Source organism: Ambystoma mexicanum, chromosome 2p, assembly GCF_040938575.1.
Source record: "Ambystoma mexicanum isolate Mex_15411 chromosome 2p, UKY_AmexF1_1, whole genome shotgun sequence".
Taxonomy (NCBI): Eukaryota; Metazoa; Chordata; class Amphibia; order Caudata; family Ambystomatidae; genus Ambystoma; species Ambystoma mexicanum.
The window spans coordinates 1,178,599,649-1,178,622,148 of record NC_090923.1 but is presented as its reverse complement, the minus strand read 5'-3'; the positions used below and the strand labels follow the sequence as shown (position 1 = coordinate 1,178,622,148).

Here is a 22,500-nt window from a genome sequence, read left to right as displayed (position 1 = left end):
GATTATGGATTTTAGGAAGTACAACTCTGCAGTCCGAATTTCATTTTGGTGCTTAGTTAGTGGCCAGATACAACTCATATTGAAGTCAAGAGATCAGCAGTGTCTTGATGGCTCGTCGGGAAGTAATCAAATGATGGTCGCCAGTATCCAAACTGTGGGATCTTCTCTTGCCATTATTCTTTAACCTGGACAATGGGGTGGAGAAAAGCCGCTGACCAGAGAAGCGAACAGATCTAGTAGATCACTATGACGATTTGTGGAAACAAATGGCCCCCAATGTGGGTATGCGCACATCAAAAGGAAAGTCGAAACTAGTATATATGTATGTTTCTGAGCTGGCTGCAGTCGTGTGGTGAGTTTGGCGATTTTCCACTACTGCCTATATAGTGAACTTATGAGGGAAAGTACTGGCCTCACAGGCTGCGCTCTACCATCCAATCATATCTATTCAATTAACCACTCAAATAATAGATAGTGTATTAGCAGTTCAGACAAGTAATGAGGAATAAACTTTGAGTTAAAGTAAGTATTTAAACTTCTGTATTGTAAGTTATACAGATTGACAAAGTCAAAGTCAACAAACATGTAATGTGGATGTGAGTATCTCATACATCCTACCTAAATCAAAGTCAACATACATGTTAGGTGGATTTGTATAGCACATATATCACGCCGACACGTGTTTCAACCATACAAAAGGTGCATAAACCATATCTTGAATTACCAACTGTAAGACCTATTATGAGTGGACAAGGAGGGGCCACGGAAGCACTAGCTGACTATATTGATAGCAGTATAAAGAATCTAGTACCTGTTATCCCTGCGTACTTAAAAGATACTACCCATGCTGTCATGGGCGCTACTCCCGAGGGGCCAGGACTGGCCCAGCGCACTCGGAAGCAGACCCGTCTTCCACTACTCCGGACCCAGCAGACCCCTACAGGGGCCCTTTGGAACGTGTCCTGGCGCCTTTGGCGCCAGGCTCATGAAGGGTTTCAGTCCCAGCGCCATAGGCGCCGGGCTCATATTGATAAACAGTGTAATAATGCTTGGGTGGACTTACCTGAGGCAGACCATGCTGCATATTTACCCAGAACAATCCAGTCTGGTTGACGTCCCCAGCCATCAGGGCTGGGAGGAACTATTCCCTCCATTCAGGAACTCTTTTCTTACCTGGGTGGAACCGGTGGAAGAACACACACTGGAAGCACTTCTCTGCTATTTAAACCACGCCCGATGGAAAACACGTGCTTTGCGTTATTCTGCAGCAGCAGCAGGACGCTCACCGAGTCGGCTCCTGCATTCCAGGTCCAGAGTCATCTTCAGCTTCCGCGCAGCAACCTGTGGATGAAGAAAGACACAGAACAATACTTACCAGATCCCGGAATCCAGTTACCGGCAAAACCTGCAAAGAATAAACATAAGGTTAGAAAAGTGCAACTCGCTCGCAGCCGCGCCCGCTTACCTGATCCATCCGTGATTGCAACGGAGCTAACCGCGGCCTTCTCTTCGGCAGCTTCTCTGCACCTGAAAGGCAAAGGACATAATTAAAAAGGGGTTCGGGTGAAGGCAGTCGCATTCATCTTAACTTACCAGTTTTTGCACGCGCAGAAGCGGCCGCATCAACCGCAGCATCCCGGCACCTGAAAACTAGAAAAAGGACATTATTAGAGGTGCCATTAAAAGCGGCCAACGATCATTATACTTACATGCATCGGCATGTGCAGTGGCAACGGATATAAAGCCTGCAGCATCCCGGCACCTGAAAACTAGAAAAAGGACATTATTAGAGGTGCCATTAAAAGCGGCCAACGAACATTATACTTACGTGCATCGGCACGTGCAGCGGCAACGGAAAACTACGCCCACAGCATCCCGAGGCCTGAAACAAAGGAAAAGGGACATTATTGAGGTGCCCATCTTTTAAAGCCTAAAGACTACAGTATACTTACAGGCATCCGCTCGTGCAGTAACGGCGGCATCGCTCTTCGGCATTCCCAGAACCAGTGCCACAACTAAGGCCGCAAAAGACTTAAGCCTCAACACTGAACTCATCCAGTGACGTAACTGGAATCCACGCACCCCTGCACCAGACGCAGGATGGAGAGCTCAGCATTTATACACCTAAGGTGAGAGCTCGCCGAGACAAGTAAAAAGCTAGGCTGTGGGAGAAACTGGCGATTGGTGGGAGAAGGAATCCCATCAAACGGTGATTAACCCTTTTTCTTCCACCTGCAGAAAACTTACCCTGCAAGTCAGACATTCGATAAGATGAAGCCCAGTCCTGAGAGTCGTCCGAGCTCTACGCTTCTCAATTGAAGAAACGATAGCAGCCCAGCCGGGATCAGCGCCTCCGTGGGAATCAGGTGAGCGTTACAGAACGCGAAGCCCACCAATAACCTCCTACCCAGGCGCTATGGAAACTTCCGACACAGATCAACTGGCCCAGTTATTAGGGGAATTAAGAGCTGAAGTTCATGCTGCCCACCAGGAAACTAATGCCCTTAGGAGGGAATTGATAATATCAAAAGAACGAACTGATGATCTCGCCAGACAGTTATTACAGACACAAGCGGGGCAAACCCCGCTACCTAATTCAGGAGGGAGCTATATCCCAGCGGCTTCAGCCAATCCTGTTCAAATCAACCTACCCGGAAATGTGCCATTGGCACCGCCTGAACGCTTCTCTGGTGACCTTAAAAGGTTTGCAGTGTTTATAAATCAATGCCAATTGCACTTTCTTTGTAGACCTGCAGCCTTCCTGACTGACCAGACTAAGGTAGCCTTTGTGCTTTCGTATCTTAGCGGCAGTGCCGCTGATTGGTCGATCCCTCTGGTTACACAAGATGACCCGATCCTTCGTGATTTCCCGACCTTCCAGGCAAATATGGAAAGACTTTTTGCAAGGCATTCCCAGGGGCAGGCCCTGGACAACGAACTCCTTTCCCTACGACAGGGCAATCAAGATCTTTTGGCCTACATTGCATCATTCAATAGGCTAATCGTGGAAACCAGATGGCCTGAGGACAAAAGAATCACGCTTTTTCACAGGGGTTTGCTTGGCGAACTCAAAGACGTCCTTGCCCAGGTAGTGAATCCTCCTCAGGATTGTTCAGAGTACATTGATTTGGTGGTCCAATTGGATCACAGACTACAAAACAGAAAGGCGGATCGATCCAGGTTTGAAACACAAGTGTTCCCTAAGCCTCAAAGTCACACCAAAGGAGTTGAAGCCGTCGAACCTATGCAAATTGGGGTTGCAAAGGGTCCCCTAACCCAGAAAGAACGCGACAGGAGACGACAAATGCAACTATGTCTCTATTGTGGAAATTCAGGACATTTTCTTCGAGATTGCCCGGTGAAACCACCTAAGAAGACAGTGGGAGCTTCTGATAAGAGTTCTGAAAAGCCTGAGCCGGGAAACGACCTCGCCGACAAGTGTAGAGGTCCGCTTGCCGAGCGTAAAAACCAGTTCTTTGACCTCGCACTTCATAATGCCAATGGTCCTCGTAAACCCAGAGCAACCGGATCGTTTGCATGCAATTAAGGCATACATAGATAGCGGAGCAGTTGGAAATTATGTGGAACGCGAATTGGCTTCCAGGATGAACTTACCTCTTTGTCCAAAGGTGGTTAAAGACGTCATTACCACGGTGGATGGGACGGAAATCGCCTCCGGACCAGTGACCCATACCACTACTGAAGTGACGATACTAGGCCAAGACGGGCATCAGGAGGTAATTGTGTTCGACGTGATCAATTCTAGGGATTCCTTGGTTGGAGAAACACAATCCTCAGATTGATTGGCGAGCAAAGACGATAAAGTTCCCAGAGTGCACACCAACTTGTTATCCATGACCCAACATTGGCCTAGCGTCAGTAACGGCTGACGGTCCACAATTACCTCTAGAGTATCGAGAGTTCCAAGATGTTTTTCAAAAGGAACAGGCTAACACCTTGCCACCCCACAGATCATATGATTGTCAGAAAGATTTGCTACCCGGTGCAACTCCCCCTTGCAGTAGGATTTACGCCCTTACCGAGCCTGAGAACCTTCATCTGCGACAGTATTTAGACCAGTACCTGGCCAATGGCTTTATCCGTCCGTCGAAGTCCCCTGCATCCTCGGCTCTGTTCTTCGTACCAAAAAAAGAAGGTGACCTCAGAACCTGTATAGCTTATCGTGCTCTGAACCAGATAACAGTAAAAAACCGGTATCCCTTACCTCTGATCCCGGAACTCCTTGACCAGGTAAAAAACGCCTGTATTTATACTATGCTTGATCTCCGGGGAGCTTATCACTTGGTACGGGTCAAAGAAGGAGATGAATGGAAGATGGCCTTTCGCACTAAGTATGGGCTATTTGAATACCAAGTGATGCCCTTTGGACTATGCAATGCACCGGCCGCCTTCCAATATTTTATGAATGAGTCGGCTCCTGCATTCCAGGTCCAGAGTCATCTTCAGCTTCTGCGCAGCAACCTGTGGATGAAGAAAGACACAGAACAATACTTACCAGATCCCGGAATCCAGTCACCGGCAAAACCTGCAAAGAATAAACATAAGGTTAGAAAAGTGCAACTCGCTCGCAGCCGCGCCTGCTTACCTAATCCATCCGTGATTGCAACGGAGCTAACCGCGGCCTTCTCTTCGGCAGCTTCTCTGCACCTGAAAGGCAAAGGACATAATTAAAAAGGGGTTTGGGTGAAGGCAGTCGCATTCATCTTAACTTACCAGTTTATGCACGCGTAGAAGCGGCCGCATCAACCGCAGCATCCCGGCACCTGAAAACTAGAAAAAGGACATTATTAGAGGTGCCATTAAAAGCGGCCAACGATCATTATACTTACGTGCATCGGCACGTGCAGTGGCAACGGATATAAAGCCTGCAGCATCCCGGCACCTGAAAACTAGAAAAAGGACATTATTAGAGGTGCCATTAAAAGCGTTCAACGAACATTATACTTACGTGCATCGGCACGTGCAGCGGCAACGGAAAACTACGCCCACAGCATCCCGAGGCCTGAAACAAAGGAAAAGGGACATTATTGAGGTGCCCATCTTTTAAAGCCTAAAGACTACAGTATACTTACAGGCATCCGCTCGTGCAGTAACGGCGGCATCGCTCTTCGGCATTCCCAGAACCAGTGCCACAACTAAGGCCGCAAAAGACTTAAGCCTCAACACTGAACTCATCCAGTGACGTAACTGGAATCCACGCACCCCTGCACCAGACGCAGGATGGAGAGCTCCGCATTTATACACCTAAGGTGAGAGCTCGCCGAGACAAGTAAAAAGCTAGGCTGTGGGAGAAACTGGCGATTGGTGGGAGAAGGAATCCCATCAAACGGTGATTAACCCTTTTTCTTCCACCTGCAGAAAACTTACCCTGCAAGTCAGACATTCGATAAGATGAAGCCCAGTCCTGAGAGTCGTCCGAGCTCTACGCTTCTCAATTGAAGAAACGATAGCAGCCCAGCCGGGATCAGCGCCTCCGTGGGAATCAGGTGAGCGTTACACATACTCCACAGACATTATCAAGGGTTATATGGAAACCATCCTACTTTTTGGCTACACGATGTTACAGCATTATATACATCTATCACTCATAAATTGGCTTTGGAAACATTGGACTTCAGTTTCAGAACTTTTTCAGCTTCGCACCACACACAAGTGCAGTTGCTCAAAAACTTTCTGGACTTTACCTTAACGCATAATCAGTTTACTTTCAACTGAGACTACTACTCCCAAACCAAGGGTATAGCCATGGGGGCAAAGTATGCCCCGTGTCTGGCTAATCTGTTCATGGCGTACTTCAAAGACAAATACATTTTCAACAATAACCCATTTAAACATCACATTATTACCTGGAAAAGGTATATCGATAAAGTTCTAGCCATCTGGGAAGGAAGTAGGGAAGATTTCGAGTCCTTTAGATTTGAGTGGTTAATTGAATAGATATGATGAGATCTAGTAGATCACTTAGGCTTAATCAGATCTCTAGGATAGGATGGAGCAGTTCCACGACCACATTTAAAGTCCAGACAACAGACCTTAAAAACAAAATGTACCATTGAACTGGAAGCCAGAAGAAGTTATGCCCAAGGAGGTGGCATGAGCTCTTCTTGGAAGCCCGGAGATAAGTCTAACAGACACATTTTGAAAGACTTGAAGACATTGGAGCTGATAGGCAGAAACAAACTGCATAAAAAGCATTCACATAATCCAATAAAAAAATTAATTAGACTTCCAACCACTACATGATGTAAAGGTTTTGGAAGAAAAGGCAAAATGTAACTCAATTGGCAGAGCAGGGAAAATGAGCTCCTGCAGCTGTTACAGATTTGAATGCGGAAACTCCAACCAGCCTGCCAAGAAATCCAACCAACGATTCTTAGTCATTCTGCGAAAGGGACTTCGTAGTCAAAACTAGTGGGTGAAGAGGGGCAACTGGCAGGATTTTGCAAAGTATGGTGTGGTTCTCAGACCTAAGCGCAATCAGTTTAAGTTTAGAATTGCAGTTCTTCAAGTCCAAAAGAGAACAAAGCACATTCCTCTTGATCGCTGTGACATCCAGGAAAATCTATGTGTAATCAATGTGCGCATGATACGGAACATGCAGCGGAACCAGAAGGCCCAGTAAAGAGCAGAAATAAACATTGAGTAGCAAAGGAGATAAAGATTGTCAGCCTGAGCAGACCACGCTCAGTCCCCTGCAGGGCTCGGATTACACTGCACACGCCGACTCAAATGACTGCAACACGGAAACCTTCTAAGTGTGAACCTTCTTTATTCACACACAATGCATAACTGAACTGACCCTCTTCCCCTCCCTCATCTCGCCTCTTACCCAGGCCAAAGTCAGTTCGCTCAACCTTTGGGCCCGAACATGGGCCAGCCACATAACGATGCGGGAGGGCGCGGGGCTTGCCACATCACGACGTGACACAGATGAACCCTGCCGTACAACAAAGCTCACTCCAGTTTACGTGGAACTAAACCTTCTAGTATCGTTTTTTCAGGAAAGAATGACACCAGTTGGACAGAGTGCCTACAATACCACCAATAGATTTAAGTTTGCCCACTAAAAAGTCATGGTGGACCATGTCGAAAAATGCTGACGCGGCCATCATGAGTAGTAGACTAAGAGATCCATCATCAGCCACTGCCAGCAAGTGATCCCAAACTGACACCAGGGCTGCTTCGTCTCATGGCCAGGACAGAAACCCGACTAGTGTGTCTCGAAGATGTTAGAATTCCCTAAATCCTTTTTCACCTGAGACACAACCACCATTTCCAAACTTTTTGCCAGGCAAGTGAGCCCGGAAATATGTTGAAAGTTCGACTGGCAGGGTCCAGGTATGGCTTCTTCAGTACAGCAGTAAAAATAGTGAATTTTGCCGGGCCAGGCACAATTAACAAAAATACTGATAGGTTAAGAATCTTGGTGACAAAAGGAGCAAGCTCGTCTGCATGTCGAACAGCATTGGATGAGGGTCACGTAATTGGAAATATTTGTAGGACAGAAGGCTCTTAATAATGTAATTGCTTCTTCACCAGCAACCTACTCAAAAGCACGGAACTGAGGAGGAACCTTGGGGTTTCGGCAAAAGATAGGCCCCGGCACTGAATCTAACCTCATCCGGATAGCTCGAATCTTTCCTGTGAAAAGGAAATGGATGCTCCAAATCGTTCTTGAGATTCAGGGATTAATGCAGAGATAAATGGATAAATGCAACAGTACTTCCAAACAGCACAGCAGTCAGTGGCACGGCCAACAAGGAAGCTGCCCAATACATTCAAGCCTGTGTATTGCAGCCCAATGTAACGGGGCCAAGCAATCCGAGGCTTTCAGTCTCAGAAGACAGATTTAATTTCAATGTTCAATACTCTAGCGTGATCACCTCTAAGAGAATTCAAGATTTGTTCCTAAAATTAGTGTGTGTGTGTGCGTGTGTGCTTGTGTGGGTGTGTGTATGTGTGCACACGTACCCGTGATGTAACATCTGGCACCAGGACTACCCCTGAGGTCAGCGAGCCTCAAACCACAAAAACCAGAGCTCTCCCTGAAGTTGTGGAGACTCAAACCTCAAACTCAAGAGCTCCCCCTGAAGTTGTAAAGATGCAAATTTCAAACATCATATCGCCCCTGTGGAAGTCATAGAGGCTCATGCCCCAGTGCTCCCCTGTGGTCATAGAGGATAGATCCTCAAACAACAGAGCTACCCTTGAAGTCCTAGATGCTCAATCCTCAAGCAGCAGACCTCACCCTGAGGTCCTAGAAACTCAACCCCTAAAGCTACCCCAGAGGTTGTAAATGCAGAAACCTCAAATATCAGTGCTCCCCGTGAGGTCATATAGGCTCAAACCTCCTCAAATAGCAGCCCTCCCCCTGTGGTCATAAAGGCTCAAACATCAAACACCAGACATTCCCCTGTGGTCACAGAGGCCCAAATCTAAAAAATCGGACTCCCCGATGGTCAAAGAGGCTCAAACCCAAAACACAAAATGCCCTACGGTCATAGAGGCTCAGGCGTCATAAAGCAGAGCGACCCCAGAGATGATGTTAATGAGTCTTAATACCATCCCCACTGCCATTCGCGTAGGTCTCTTGGCACTAAAGGCACAGGCACATAAGACAGTAAAGTTACTGCAACGAGAATAGGCCTGTGTTTCGATAATATTCTTATTTTGCCCTCTTAGGTCGATACATTTCCAAGGTTCAGTTGCCCAATGGCAGGTGCATGATCTGGGAACTGGTTATTATTGGACAGGCTTACATTGGCCATTGGGCTTGTGCCCAGCTGTGCTTGCCGCACACATTTCCAGCCAACTGCTCATGGGCAAACAGTGTTAGTCTCTGCATATGTCTGAACTTAGTGTGCATGCCAGGGAGCATGGCTGGGGCAACACAGTGCCAGCTTGAGTGAAAAGGTGCTTTCTGGCTAACAAAGGGCCACACTCGCCTCATCCCACATGCCATCACACTTTCTTGCACTGGTAACCACAGTGCATTATGACCCCGCATCTGGACTGCAGCAGTCGTGTAAAGGGATGACCTGTCACAAGTGTGACAGACCATACTGTGACACTAGCCTTTTTGGACCCACTACCTATACCAGTTGACCCTCCTCTCTGCACAACTTTCCTGGCCACACCTGTTCATGAGGTCACCATTGGCAGCTGACTCAGATGGAAGCCATTGCCAAATGATGTATTACCAGCAGTGGTGAAGCACAGTCCCACCTAACAGCACGTGCATGAAGTACTAGCTGGACTTAATGGAAACTGGCAATGACATGCTCACTTGACCTAGCAGGAATTTGCCATAGTATGCTATCTGAGCATAACAGCAACTAGCAAAGTCCTTCTACCTGGGCCTAATTAAATCTGGTAATGACCTACTAAGTAGACCTAACATAATGTAGCCAGGATGTGCTAACGGGCTTTAATGAGCGCTGACCATGTTGTGCTTTCTAAGCTTAACGGCATCCAAACACGACTTGTTCATTGAACACGATTGACTGCATACATGCTGCACTGCACTGGAATCTGCCCATCACGTGCTAACTGTGCATAATGAACATTGCCATGGTTTACTAGCTGGGCATAATGAAACATTGTCATGATTTTCTAATAAAGCATAGTGGGCTTTTGTCATGCTGTGCCAAATTGCTATAATTATCATAACATAAAGGGGGGCCCTGTTCTCTGAGAAACTGAGGACTACAAACTAAACAGCACACAGCTGTTCCTGTTCTCTTCAATGCACACCATTTATTCAGCATAAAAACAGGTTCCTCAAAGGACATTACCATCTGGCAGGATGACCCCTAAATAGTCTAGTCAACTTATTTTAGAGCAAAGTGCAATACAGTGCGAATAAAGTGCAAAGTGCTAAACATTGAATCACTGTTAAAATCTTTTTTAGCTACAAAATGATACGAAAATTGTACCTAAAAGTAAATCTTTTCAAGCATGAATGCCCAATTTCCTATTGATATTATATGATATGGCATTTATAACACACCTATACACAAGTGTTTCAAGGCGCGACGAGTCAAAGGAGGGAGACAGAGGGTAGACAGAGACAACGATCTTACTAGGCCAAGTGAGATTGAGATACTGTTTTCGATCGTTCTGATACAATTATAAAAATGCATTTCCAAGGAATTGGAGGACCTCAGTGTTTAATGATTTGAGTGAAGCGAATATATCATTTGAAATGTTACTGCAGATTCCGAACAGGGCAAAATTGAAATTGTACACATTTGACTGGCAATACACACAACAAAAATGTTTAGCATTGAAGGACTTTCGGTCATAAGAAATTTCGAAAGGCGGCCGATTATCTATTGAAATGCCCCTCAGCAACACTGAGAAATCAGATTTTAAGGTTTCGATTAAATCTGTGGCCTACAAATCAAATACTGTTGAGAAGATGTCTAATCAAAGCAGAAGTTGCACATTGCCGATTTTGTAAACTTGTTGAGATGGAAGAGACTCTTAAACACCTACTGATTGTATGTGCTGGTTTAAAAACACAAAGAGAAACGACTATCCATAAACTCACCCAATTACATTATTTATCTCGTTCTAATGATGAGTTATGGTATGAATTGTTTGCCACATCTAAAATCTCAATAAGAATAGCTACTATGCAGTTTCTAAAAGCAATACTGCACCCAGCTGAATCTATAATTATGTTCTAATGCTAAAACATCATGTTATAGTAATGCAAATTCAGCTAAATTTGAATTCTACGGTGTGTGGCTTCTGATTTATGAATTGATTAATTACTGCTACTGTGAATATGACTATTTGATGAGTATACTCTAGAATTTTCAGGACTCTTATTTTTAACAATTGAAATTATTGCACATTTATGTATTTTGAGAATTTGTGATGAGAATGTATATTGTGGTAATTGTAAATGAAAACAATGCATTTTAATGTATTAATTTTCTAGAAAAGTTTTGTTTTGAAAGGTTAAATTAACTTGACCAACCAAAATAAATAATAATAAAAAAATGCATTTAATACATATACCAGGGAGCCCCTTTGTTTTTTTAGCTCTTTATAGTTCGACGTAGACTTTTGTACAATAATTAATTCTTTTTATTAAGTACAACGAACACTTCAAAGTGCAATTTTATAGATTCTGTCACTGCCTTTAAGTTGTCACACTGTCTTCTTTTGGCCGTGTTCAAATGGTGTATTTGCCTCTCACAATGACAAACATTTTTCACACATCTGGTCAGGAAGGGAGAGGTGAAATCCCTAATAGAATAGGAAGGGAGGGCATGGGCCCATTGATACCCAGTTCATCAGACGTCCTCAATACTTCAACCCTGATCCGAATAGACCTCGTAACCGTCTCTTTGAATGTTCAGGGTCTCAATTCTCCAGCGAAAAATAAAGGTATACTTTTGCGCCTCTCCCAATTCGACTTGTATATAGCCATCCTCCAGGAGACCCACCTCTTGAAAGCTGACAATTATCTCCTAAAGTCTAGACCATTCCCCTCCCAATTCTTCGCTACGACAGGAGAAAAGAAGACATGGGCTGCGCTCCTCACCGCTAGGCTGCTGCCTTTTACCAAAACCCACTATTTGTAGAGATTCGATGGGTCGGTACCTTATGGTTGGGGGGAGACCTCTTCGGTCACTTATTCATGGTAATTGCGATTTATGCCCTCATATCAAATAAGAAGACTTTTTCGGAGAACTGACCCCCTAAATCGCCACATTCACAAAGGGATATTTCCTAATTGGAGGGGACTACATCACAACATTTAATCCTACTATGGATAAAACATCTCCCACTAACATCGGGCAATTTTAAGAATGCCCAGGCTCTGCTAACTCTCATGAAAGACTTAAACCTATTTGATATTTGGAGGTTCCAGCATTTCTCCTTCTTTTCACACGTCCATAAAGGACATTGACGACTTTACTTGATCTTGATGTCCTCCCCACTAGTCCTGTACACCCTGAACTCATGAATTGGACTCTGAGGTCTCACAGATCATGCCCCCATCTTAGCTGCAATCCGAGTGGACTGCCTGCATCCCCCACCTAGACCAAGCTGAAGGAGGAAAGATTCCACATTAAATGACTCTGTCATCCAACGCAAACATCCATCTCTAATCGACTCCTACTTTTCCCATAAAGATACCACAGACATATGGAATGGGATGCCTTTAAGGTAATTACCAGAGGGGAACTAATTTCGAAAACCATGTTTTACATTAGGGTCAAGGAAAGAATTAGGACAGATTTAGAGGCAGATGTAGAGCAATGCAAGAAAACTCTTAAAACTAAAACTACAGTTAAAGCTAAGAGAAACCTAAGACTTGCACATAACAGGCTAGAGGCTCATCTCTCAGAGAGAACCGCACGTAGTTGAGTTTGAACTAAGTAAATGTACTACATGCATGGTAATAAAGCCAATAGACTGATGGCTTACAAACTGCTGAAGACTACAAAACAGAACTATATCTCAAAACTAAAAGATGCTAATGGGGATATACATTTCGATGATGGCTCCAAAACTAATATAGCTTATAATTACTTCTCACGTATAATGTCCGGGCAACTACAGTGAACCCTCACATATATCTACAGGGTATTATTCTCCCCCAACGTAAGGAAACACATGATACTCTATTGGAAGTGCCCATTAAATTAGAAGAGGTGGAAACAGTAAAAACCTTCCTTGCCATACAAACCCAGGCCCAAATGACCATTCCACATTGTTTTATAAGCTGTTCAATCCCAACTCACTCCCTTCCTCTCCAAATTGTTTCATTCTTTTTGAGATTCCAGAGCAACCTCCCCAACTATGGGCTAATCCCTCATAAAACTGCTCCTAAAACAGCGAAGACGGATTGTTCTTCCTACCACCCAATATCACTACTAAACATTGATGCAAAAGAGTATGGCAAAAACTTGACGACCCATCTAGCAAATGTCTTCCCCTCCCTGATTCATCATGATGAAACCAGCTTCATTAAAGTGAGATCTCTTCTGGCTAATATCCGTGGGGCCATCAATTTAATCAAACTCAATTCCCATACAAACTCTCCCTTAACCCTGGTGGGCCTTGATGCCAGTAAAGTATTTGATATGGATGATTGGAGCTTCCTTTGCAAACAATGCAAAAGATAGGCTTTGGGCCCAATTTTATGACATGGATAAAACTAACTAGAGGTGTCCAGCAGGGGTGCCCCTCTCTCCCCCTTGCTATTTACCCCCTTTATTGAACTCCTGGCCAGAAGGATATGATCGAATTGTAACATTACAGGTGTCACAATAGAACACAATACACACAAAATCGCAAGTCGGAAACATCAGAGGCGATGTCAGAACTCGCATGCTTTATTTATATATTTTTTAAATTTATTGTGCATTTTGTAAGGTGCTTATACATCAAGTAAATTGTGTTTCAAAGCACCCACAGGGCTGCAGAGAAGGGGCATGGGAATGAAGAACAAATACAACAATGAAAGACAGTGGCGGACCTACTAGTCCTTGTGAGTATTCAGAACGTGCAAGTGCACAGAGAGAGAAGGGGTGAGGGATTAGGGGGATAAGTTCTAGGTGAATCAAGAGGGAAGTGCTAGAAAGTGAGCAGATGTAAGTGCCTAGGTGGACTGGTCAGCCATCAATAAATAGATAAGTGCAGGTCTGTGGTGACATAGGCCAGTGGGTGCAAAGGCAAAGTGTTGGGAGGGTGGTGGAGGCTGTAGGCGATTGGGATGGGAGGCCAGGACCCGGGAGGACACATAAGGGCCCTGGTCACCAATCTCAGCAACTGTGGGAATTAACAGAGGAGGGAGGAGGTGAAAAGGAAGGTCTTGAGGAGCTTCCAGAATTTGAGGAGATCCGGCTCAAGACGAAGAGGAAGACGGAGGCTATTCCAAAGGAGGGAGCTTGCTGAGGAAAGAGATCGGCCACCAGGTCGCTGTTTAGCAAAGCGCTTAATACACAAAGAGTTGATGCCGGAGGAATGCAGAGATCTGGAGGGAGAGTATTTAGTGTGAGCAAGTTGTAGATAGCGTGGTCCCTGGCCCCAGACAGCCTTGTGTTGATGCAGAGAGATTTGAATTTGATCTTTGCAGCAACCGGGAGCCAGTGGAGAGTTTTTAGGGCTGGAGAGCTGCGGTCCCTGGGCTTGAGGCCAAGGCTAAGTCTTGCAGCCCTGTTCTGGATTAGCTTGAGGGGTTGTAGAGAAGAAGTGGGTACATTAAGGAAAAGGCTATGCAGTAGTCTAGTCTTGACAGAACCAGGGCTCTAGAGACATTGAGCTTCTGGGGGAAGTGAGGAAAGGAAGAATTCCTTTGAGGAGGTGGAACTGAAAGTGGGACTTTTTGGCAAGGTCCTGAATGTGAGGGATGAAGGAAAGAGAGGAGTCGAAGATGACTCCAAGGTTTCTGGCTTCAGATGAAGGAGAAGGAGGAGAGCCCGTAGAAGATGGCCAGAGTGAGGGACCGAAAGAGGGAGGAGGAGACCCAATAGGAAGGATCTCAGTCTTGCTGGCATTGAGATGGAGATCATTGGAAGTGCCCCAGGACTGGATGGCAGATTGGCAGTCAGGAATGATGCAGGAAGTAAGAAAAGGATCAGAGGGAAGTTTGAAAAAGAGTTGTGCGTCATCTGCATAAAACTGGAAGTTTGGGGAGAAGGTGTGCAAGCAGAACAAGGTAGTTGTTAAAGAGCCACGGAGAAAGGCTGAGGAGATAGCAGGCTTCTCTATCAATTATACCACATCTAAAGGGTTAAATATTTCTAAAGCTGTGTGTTATAAACCCCTTAAAGTGGAAATGTGTATTACAGTGGGAACCCACCGCCTTAGGCTGCCTTGTAGTTAAAATCCTAGAAATATGAAACATGCTGTTACAATACAACATCACCCCCCTGCCTAGCAGCCTCGCAGCTGACTTGGAGAGATGGACGACCCAAGAGATCTCCCGGTTCGGTATAATCCAGGCTCTAAAAACGAACATGATTCCAAAATTACTTTATATCTTCTACAGCCTCCCAATCAAACTTCCCTATTACCTTTTGGACCCACTGCAACGGAAATTGTTCCATTTTATCTGGTGGGGAATGCCCCCTACGGGGAATTGTGGCATTCTGACATGCCTGGATATTAAACAATACCTTATTGGGGATCAAGTGGCACACATCTTAGATTGGATACACAACCCTCTAAGCAACCGTTGGGTGCAACTGGAACAGATATCTTTGCAGGTTAGATTACCCAACTTCCCTTTTCTGGGGAGAAATGTGCCTCGCCCAGCTGGTCGGCACCTTATGGCCACTGCTTCTTCTCTACATCACTGGGATGAAGCCCAAAGGGTTTGGCAGAGAACCCCAAGTTGTGACCACTCTCCAAAGTAATGGAAAATGCTGAGTTCTCTCCGGGTCTCCTTAAAGGAGCCCTTGGAAGGTGGTTGGAAGCTGGGGTGTCAAAGCTGGGGAGATGTTATCATCAGGGCTTCCCACTGGTATCTGAGGAGTTTAAGGAGAGATTCGGGCTCCCTGAGTCAGAGCGATATCGATACATACAGATACACCACTGGACCATGGCCCGGGTTATCAAAAAGGCGGGGACTAGATAACCCACTTTCTCATGCTCCTCATTCATGACAACATAGATAAGGGAAAATATCTAAACTCGTCTGACTTTTTAATATAGCTAAAATCGAAGACATCCTTCCCCATTTGAGGAAGTGGGAGGCTGATCTAAACGTTGAGAACCCTATCGAGTCCTAGACGTCCGTTTGGTTCTCAGCCACAAAGTCCTCCAGATGTACGACCACAAAACAATTTTGATATAAGATCCTCCTCCGTTGGTATCTTGAGCCTAAGCGCCTACATGGATTTATCCCTGACCAATCCCCATTGTGCTGGAGGGACTGTGGCACAGGGATCAATCTTGTAGACATGTGGTGGGAGTGCCCCTTGGCCCAACTCTTCTGGGAAGACCTCTTAGATCAAATCAAGGCCATGAGCTGTATCCAGCTCCAGCTTAATTATTGGTTCTGATTTTGGGCTGCACGAAGGATTCGGGAGTAGATTTTGTAACTACTCACTTCCTGAAGTTCATAACACATGCACTAAACGCAGGTAGGTTAACATTGGCTCAACATTGGAGGGACCCACTGGTCTGGCGATCCCCATTTGGTGGACAAAACTTTGGACCAGTTGGGCTATGGAAAGGCTAACAGCTGCCTTAGAAGGGAGATTACCAAGATTCATGCGTGACTGGGAACCCTTCCTAATCACTGCTTGTCTACATTATCCAATACCTATAGGCCAACTATGTATCGATCCTTAGCACTATATTGATTTTTAGTGAATGCTACGACTCTACACTTTTGCTTTCTCCATGTGAGGTCAAACATAGGATGTTCTCTCCTCTTCTTCTGCCTACTCGCCGACAAACTGTTAGACTTGTACTTACTCATCACAATGCCTTTCTTCCGCAACATAATTTGGAAACTCTTTGTCAAAACTGTGCCTCATTTTGAGTTTGGCAGTGTGTCCAAAAACGGTGGTAATGCAGTGGTAACTGAGTTTACTGCCGAAATCTCACCAAAACTTGTAATGAGGCCCACTTCCATCCTTTATGGTGGCTACTGACAAGATGCTTATGTTTATGGTAAGATTTCATTTATTTTATGTTGTTGTTTTCTTTAAAAAAGGCAAACAATTAAATAAAATTGAGTTAAAAAAAATTCTCTTGGGAACCCATCCAAACTCCTCTTGAGAGGGCTGGGCTTGCACGTGAGGCAAACTTGCATACATCAATAGAGAGGCAGTGTAAAATCAAGATACAGAGCTGCTATTTCCCTAATTCAGCCCTACTCTTTCTTAACCTTAAAGCCTGTGTCTTGTAGTTCCCATCTTCCTGTGGCTCGAACGCTTATTAAGCAAGTATTTCCCGTTGGGATGCCACAATATAGTCGCTAAAAATATACCTAAAAGAGAAGTTGTTTCTGGAATTGGTCTCTAGTCGAATGCCACTGCTGTGCTCTAGTGCAACTGCACCCTGGACCAATGACCTCTTGAGAGGCACTGACCACTTCCTACCGGCGCATACCATGTGCAGTCAGGACACAGGGAAAGTTGAGCAGCCGCTCTATGAGACGCTGTGGAAAAATCATTTGTGAAGCGCACTGCCATGTTGAAAATCAACGCGCTGCTGGAGAACTGTCCTTAGGATGCAGGCTCGGACTGGCCTATTGGGCAATAGGCCCATGGCCAAACCAAAACGCAAAATGCTGGTGTGAGTGACATTTTTGGCCAATGTGGGCCAGTTTGAGGAGTTACTTCACTATGTGACTAATAGTTTTGACCAATGTTTCTGAATAAATATTCTTTAAAATGCACAATTTGCATCACATGTTTATCAAACAACGACCCCCTGGGGTACTATTCAAACAGTGTCACAAAAGGAATGAATTGCCATTTACATCTATGGGCCACTTTTTCATTGAGGCCTCCTACGCACTATAGTGGTTCCAGTGTCCAATTTGAGGTCATCGGGAGGAGGGGGAAGGGGTGGAGGGGTTTAGGGAAGGGGGGCATGGGTATGAAGGGGGAGAGAGGTAGGGAAGGAGAGTCAGGGGGTGGAGAAGAAGGGCTTTCAGGGAGGAGCGGAAAGATTGGTAGGTGGGGGTGGAGCGGATGGAGAGCGGGAGGGAGTTCCAGTGTATGGGGGCCAAGAGGTGGAAGGAGCGGAAGCGTGAGAAGGCACAAGGGGCTGGGGGTACCGTGAGGAGGTAGAGATCAGCTGAGCGGAGAGAGCGGGCGGGGGGAGAGCAGAATGAGAGGAGGGAGGAAAGATAGGCAGGGCAAGGTCATGGAGAGATTTATAGACAAGGCAGAGGAATTGAAATTTCAATTGTGAGAGGAAGGGGAGCCAGCTGAGTCTGGAGAGCGAGGTAGAAATAGAATCTCGAAGGCCGAGAAGACACAGAGTGCGGATAGAGGAGTGGTAGATGGATTTTAGGGGAGTTAGGTGAGAGACAGGAAGTCCAAAGAGGAGAGAGGAGCAGTAGAATGGGCGGGAGAAAATAAGGGAGGAGATTAGGAGTTTAGAAGCGTGGAAGGTGAGGGAGGGGCGGATCTTGCAGATGTTGAAGAGCTGGTGTCGACAGGCACGAGAGGTTAGAGAGATGTGGTTGGAGAAGGAGAGAGAGGAGTCGATATGGAGGCCAAGGTTGCGAGCATGGGTTGAGATGGGGAGATTGGAAGGGGGAAAGTGGATGAAGGGAGGAGGGGAAGGTGAGAGAGTGCTTGTCAGTATTGAGAGAAAGAAAAGGGGATGACATCCAATTTTTTATGGCCGTAAGGCAGGAAGAGAGGGTGTGGTGGATGTCAGAGGTGAAGGAAGAGAAGTGAATTTGATGGCCCAGTCCGACCCTTTTAGGATGGAAACTAGAAGAGTGGGTTGGGAGTTAATAGCTGCTTTCTGGATTGTCCAGGGGCCGTGCTCACCCCTCTTAGAGGAGCAGGCATGGAGTTTCAAGTCTTGCCTCTTAATAGGAAATATCAATGTTGTGGTTTGCAGGTGTTGTCACTGATCAGAGTGTGGAAAGCAGAGGATCAGAGATGGCAATAATAGTGAGGGAACTTGATCATAAATGAGGGGCCCACGGGTAGAGAAAGCGGGATGGACTGGACGAAGCAGGGTCCACCCGCCATCTTCAGTTTTCTGCCCTTAAGGTGAAGGGATAGGGTTCGTAGCTGAGGCTGGCAGCTGCAGACTGAAGACTGTCCACGGGCTCTTATTATGAGGTAGCTGCGGAGCACCGGGGGGTTCTCATGGGGATAGTAGGGTTGCCGGGAATGGGAGATTTTGCCGCAGTATTTTTAATCGAAGTACAATTCATCAAACCTTTTATAGCGGGTGTTGCCGCAAATATATGTTGGGGTGGTTTTAGGTGAATAAATAATGTAGGGGGATTAGGCAGGACTGCAGGGGGTCTCCCCCGCATATATTTGCGGCAAAATCAACCAGGAAAAAATACTTGACAAAATCACATCGAACCGGTTGCCACCTTCCGTGGTGCTTAGCTGGTCCAGTAAGAGAGAACACTGGCCCTATAGGCACTTGTTTTCTGTTTGCGTATGTATGCACCTTTCTTCTGCTTGGAGAGAGCACCTATCCAGATGAGGCCTATTATGAGCTCCTGTGAAGATAGAGTTAACATAGCATTGTTTGATTTCTGGCTGGACAACACGTGGCAACCATACATGTGGGTGAACAGGCAGACATGGGTCTAGGTGGGAGTAGATGGGAGGTTCTATGGGTGGCATGGGCTACCCATCTCCTGACAGCCCCTATAGCAATGTAGGCTGGGGAGGTGGGGCCCAGACTGCGAACCTCCTACAAGGTCTCATGTTAAGGTAGACTTGAGCAATAGACTACCGACCATTAGGTGGCCTTTATAGTATGGTATGCCTGAGCTGGAGGAGCATGGACCTACGGCAGACTGCAGCCACTCGTGCTAAGGAAGGCAGGCCGGGGGACATAGATTGTGGAGATCCATTAGGCATTTCCGGTAAGGTAGACAGGTACAGGAAGTGTCGACTACATCCACACTGCGGCTACTTATGATAAGGCCGGCTGGCAGTGTGGGGGGATGCACTGTATACCTAATCCTGGCACTCATGGTAATGGTTGCTGCAAGCGTGGGGTGTGCATGGGGTGCAGCGCCCCTGGGGGAAAGGTTCTATGGGATAATACAGCACATTGAAGGCCGCACACAAAAAAGACAGATTTTATTTTCGGTCGATTTTATGTAGCCTTCAAATGTGGGATTATGATGATTTGTGGGGTCCGGGGGTGGGAGGGTATTCAGTCCCCAATCCCGGTGCCAGATGCTCCCCACCAGAACCCTCACCCCTCCCGCGCTGGAAGGTGTTCCTTCATATCAGGGGCTTCACCAACTGAACACCCCTTTGCTCCCCCAGCCCTCTCCCTTACCGGCTAAGATTCACCCGTACCCGTTTAGACACACAGACACACAAACACAGTTCCAGACTACAGACATTCCCCCACAGAGACACACAGACGGTCAAACACACAAACACACAAACACGTCCGTCTTCCGGCATGGCCGCACCTGTTAGCCCTTGTGCGCACTTGTGTGCGGCGAGGGTCATGACTGGTCGATTTAGGAAGACCGCTCACGGCGGTGTCAGAGTGGTCTTTCTAAATCGATCTTTTGCGAAATAGAAAAATCAATTTGAATATTTAGAAGGGGGGGGAACCCTGTATTTGATGCTGGGAGACTGGGAGCTGGGGGAAGGGGTCATCAGTCCAAGTAAAGTAATCCCGGTGGAAAGTGACTATGGCAGGGTTTAGGGACATGGAATGCAGGCCTCCTGAGGCCACTAATGCTGATCTGCCCTGGGGGCAAAACACTGCAGAGCACCTGGAGTCATTTATACTGGGGGAAAGCAAGATGGCGCAGGCTTGAGTTTTTCAGCTAGTGCGGACGGGTCTTACTCACCGTCCAGCTTCAGTTCCAACTCCACGGGGTAATGGTCAGACACAGCTTTAGCCTGAAAGAGAGAAAACATGCGTTTGCGTCAGACAAGAGACATTGGCAAGGACGAGAGTTACTGCACAGGAGGAAAAAACTAGGGGACTGGGAACACTGGAAGATTCGGGGCAACTGAAGACACCATCATTAAATGGGGAAAATCAGCAGTGGAGTAACTTTGCTGAAACTGTTGGGGGGACATCCCATCTAAATGAAAGGGGCGCCTGCCAAATGAGTGGGACAATGTGGTGTGCCACAAGAATTGGGGGGGGACAAACACTCTTGCCCCCCGTAAAATTATGCCCATGGGAAAATGAGACAGCTAGGGCACAGAGACAGGGGTTTTGGAGCAGCAGGAAAGTTGTAGAGACCTATCAATTCATGAAGATGCCAGGCACATTGGCGGGGTGTGGAGTGTGGCAGAGTGGGGGCTTGATGAAGGAACATGTGGGGCTATACAGTGCTTCCACAAAGACAAGAGGCCCGAGAGGCCACGTTTGCAAGCAGGAAGGGGTGAGGGTGGGTCGACACGGCCAAAGATAAACGAGGCCAAGGGCGTCACTGGGCCCTTTGCAGCTGCAGGACAGCTCACAGATACAGGCAGCGGACATGCATGTGGGGCCTGGGGAAGTAATAGGAGCCCTTGGGCTGTACAAAGGGCTTCACTGACCAATACAATTATTCAGTGACCTTGGGCGGTGCTTGGTGCCGTGTGGTTGCAAAACATCATGGAAGCATCTGTTTGGAAGGTTAGCAGTGGAAGAGTGTCTAGAAGGCTAACAGACACTTGCTGAACTTTAGTAGTGCAGGATCCAGTGGTTCACAAACAGAAACACATCAAGTGGGTAGGTTCTGTGAAGGAGCCATTCACTCACTGTAGGCAGAATTTGGAAGCTTAATTCCTCACAGCGAGTAGAGGCAGGCACAAATTACCAGGCAAAATGTGTTCTACATGTCAGGAATCTGCTCCTCGGGCACCTCATCTTTCACTTCTATCAAAACTCCTTTTCAAATAGAGGAAAATGTTCCCATCTCAAGCCAGAAATTAGGTTCGAAGCCCAATTGGAGGACAGCATTTATAATGCTTAATCAAAAGGTGCCATAGAGATCAACATATCATTTATATAAATCACGTCTGACCATTAGTGGGCAGGGCTCTTGACCCACTTTCCTGGTCTTAACACTCACTATATGCAATATCGTGAAGTATGTACGCAGATTGATCAATTTATTTGGAGATGGAATAATGTCACTCCCCGCTTCCATTTGGTTACCAAAGTCCTAAGAAGTCATCAAAGCAAACTAGACCGACAGTCCCCCTTAGAGTGCGGCGAAATGGGACACCAATCATCAGCTCCAATGGTATTCCCTAGAGACCCCAAACTTGTGTTAATGCCCTTAGTTATAATTTTCCAAAGCTGCCTTTCATCATTTTTATCAATGGCATGATGAAGCTGTTCCTGGGCCGTATTATGATGTTAATTATTCTCACAAGATACCACTTGTTTACAGTCTGCTCTGATTGTCTGCAGGAATTTCTGGTCAATTACTTTATCCTGTACTGTTGGTCCAACCAACAAGTACTGGGCAGTGGGCTTGCCACTTTTACCTCCTGAGGTATATGCTTATCCGTCCCTAGCAATTGTGAGGGACTCCCTGAATAGTGTTTGCACTTGCATTTCATCCTCTGTGTCTTGTAGGAGACCTTCAATGCTAGTAGGCTTTATCCTAGCTGTTCACCTCATCCATTTAACATTGTGCGATTGAAGGACAGGCTACAGAGGGACGGGCGTTCTTTGTCACTACGCAATCTGGCAAAAGAAGGAGTTCATTAGCTGAACATTGTTAGTGCTGGGTATCACAGTCATGGTGTTGCACTCATCCTCTGATGATCATCCCTTATTACATTATGATTATAATTGTTCATTTATAACACC

The 22,500-nt window shown here is 46.2% G+C and overlaps 1 protein-coding gene across 1 annotated transcript in view; it reads right to left on the bottom strand.

Annotated features, from left to right (window-relative positions):
* LOC138567865 (deoxyribonuclease-1-like) overlaps nucleotides 1-22,500 on the bottom strand; it is a 230,589-nt gene that overhangs the window by 23,899 nt on the left and 184,190 nt on the right. The window contains exon 9 of the mRNA XM_069646357.1: nucleotides 20,531-20,582. Within this exon, the coding sequence (XP_069502458.1) occupies nucleotides 20,531-20,582 (52 nt within the window). The remainder of the gene's footprint in view (nucleotides 1-20,530; nucleotides 20,583-22,500) is intronic.